Consider the following 1,098-nt stretch of genomic DNA (forward strand, 5'->3'; position numbering starts at 1 on the left):
AATTTAATAAATTTAATAAATTTAATAAATTTAATAAATTTAATAAATTTAATAAATTTAATAAATTTAATAAATTTAATAAATTTAATAAATTCAATAAATTTGATAAATCTGATAAATCTGATAAATTTGATAAATTTGATAAATTTCATAAATTTTATAAATTTTATAAATTTTATAAATTTCATAAATTTCATAAATTTCATAAATTTCATAAATTTCATAAATTTCATATGGAGTACTAAATTTAATAAATTTAATAAAATTTCAATTAAAATAACAGTTTGGAGAACTAATCATCAGCACACGCGTATATTTGCAGACAAAATAGGCCAGGGGGAACTGCAGCATGAAATGTGGAAGTGGTTTCCACACGAAAACGATAGAGATCGCCTGCAGACGTCACATATTACTTCCGGTGACGTCACAAGGTCCCTCGAATCCATGGGCATCAGTTACGTCATAGCTGAAGTCGACGTTGACATCAACATCGCAGAGTGCTACAAGGAGGATTCGGAGACGGGAAGACTGCTTCTCGACTTCTTAACGCAGACTTCAAACGTCCACGCACACCCTAAGATGAGATCGGCAGTCTTAGAGTACTGTCTGCGCAATTCGTCAATGGTGGATGATAAGGTCCTTTTCAAAGCACGTAACGCGGCTATCACAGCACGTAAAAATACAAAGAAGTAAAGAAAAATGTTAAAATTGTAACTGTTCTTTTTAAGTATGTCAATGTATAATGATATGGATTTTATTGATCAACTAGTAATTTTAGTGTGTTATGCCAGATATGTCAAAAATCAAAATTGTACAGCAAGGCACAATTTAGCCGATGGCTACAAGGCTTTGTTTTTACAAATAAACCATTTGATTGATTGATTGATTGATTGATTGATTGATTGAAAAATGTGAAAAGGCCGATCTCTGGGATCATAAATAATGTGGAGGATGGTATCGAATGTGAAGTTCAAAACGTCTTCAGCTCTTTCCACATGTACTAAATACTGATAAAAAAAGAACACAAAGTTGATATGAAGATGACAGTTGCTTGCCACATTGGACTCCACTCTCCTTATCAACATAATCAAATCAACA

The 1,098-nt window shown here is 31.4% G+C and overlaps 1 protein-coding gene across 1 annotated transcript in view; it reads left to right on the top strand.

Annotated features, from left to right (window-relative positions):
- The window catches only part of LOC109476229 (histamine N-methyltransferase-like), a 2,401-nt gene extending 1,708 nt beyond the window's left edge, over positions 1 to 693 (top strand). The window contains exon 4 of the mRNA XM_019777112.1: positions 291 to 693. Coding sequence (XP_019632671.1) covers positions 291 to 693 — 403 coding nt within the window. The remainder of the gene's footprint in view (positions 1 to 290) is intronic.
- The last annotated feature ends 405 nt before the right edge of the window (positions 694 to 1,098 follow it).

The sequence above is a fragment of the Branchiostoma belcheri genome, unplaced genomic scaffold (assembly GCF_001625305.1).
Source record: "Branchiostoma belcheri isolate BF01 breed outbred unplaced genomic scaffold, Haploidv18h27 scaffold37, whole genome shotgun sequence".
Taxonomy (NCBI): domain Eukaryota; kingdom Metazoa; phylum Chordata; class Leptocardii; order Amphioxiformes; family Branchiostomatidae; genus Branchiostoma; species Branchiostoma belcheri.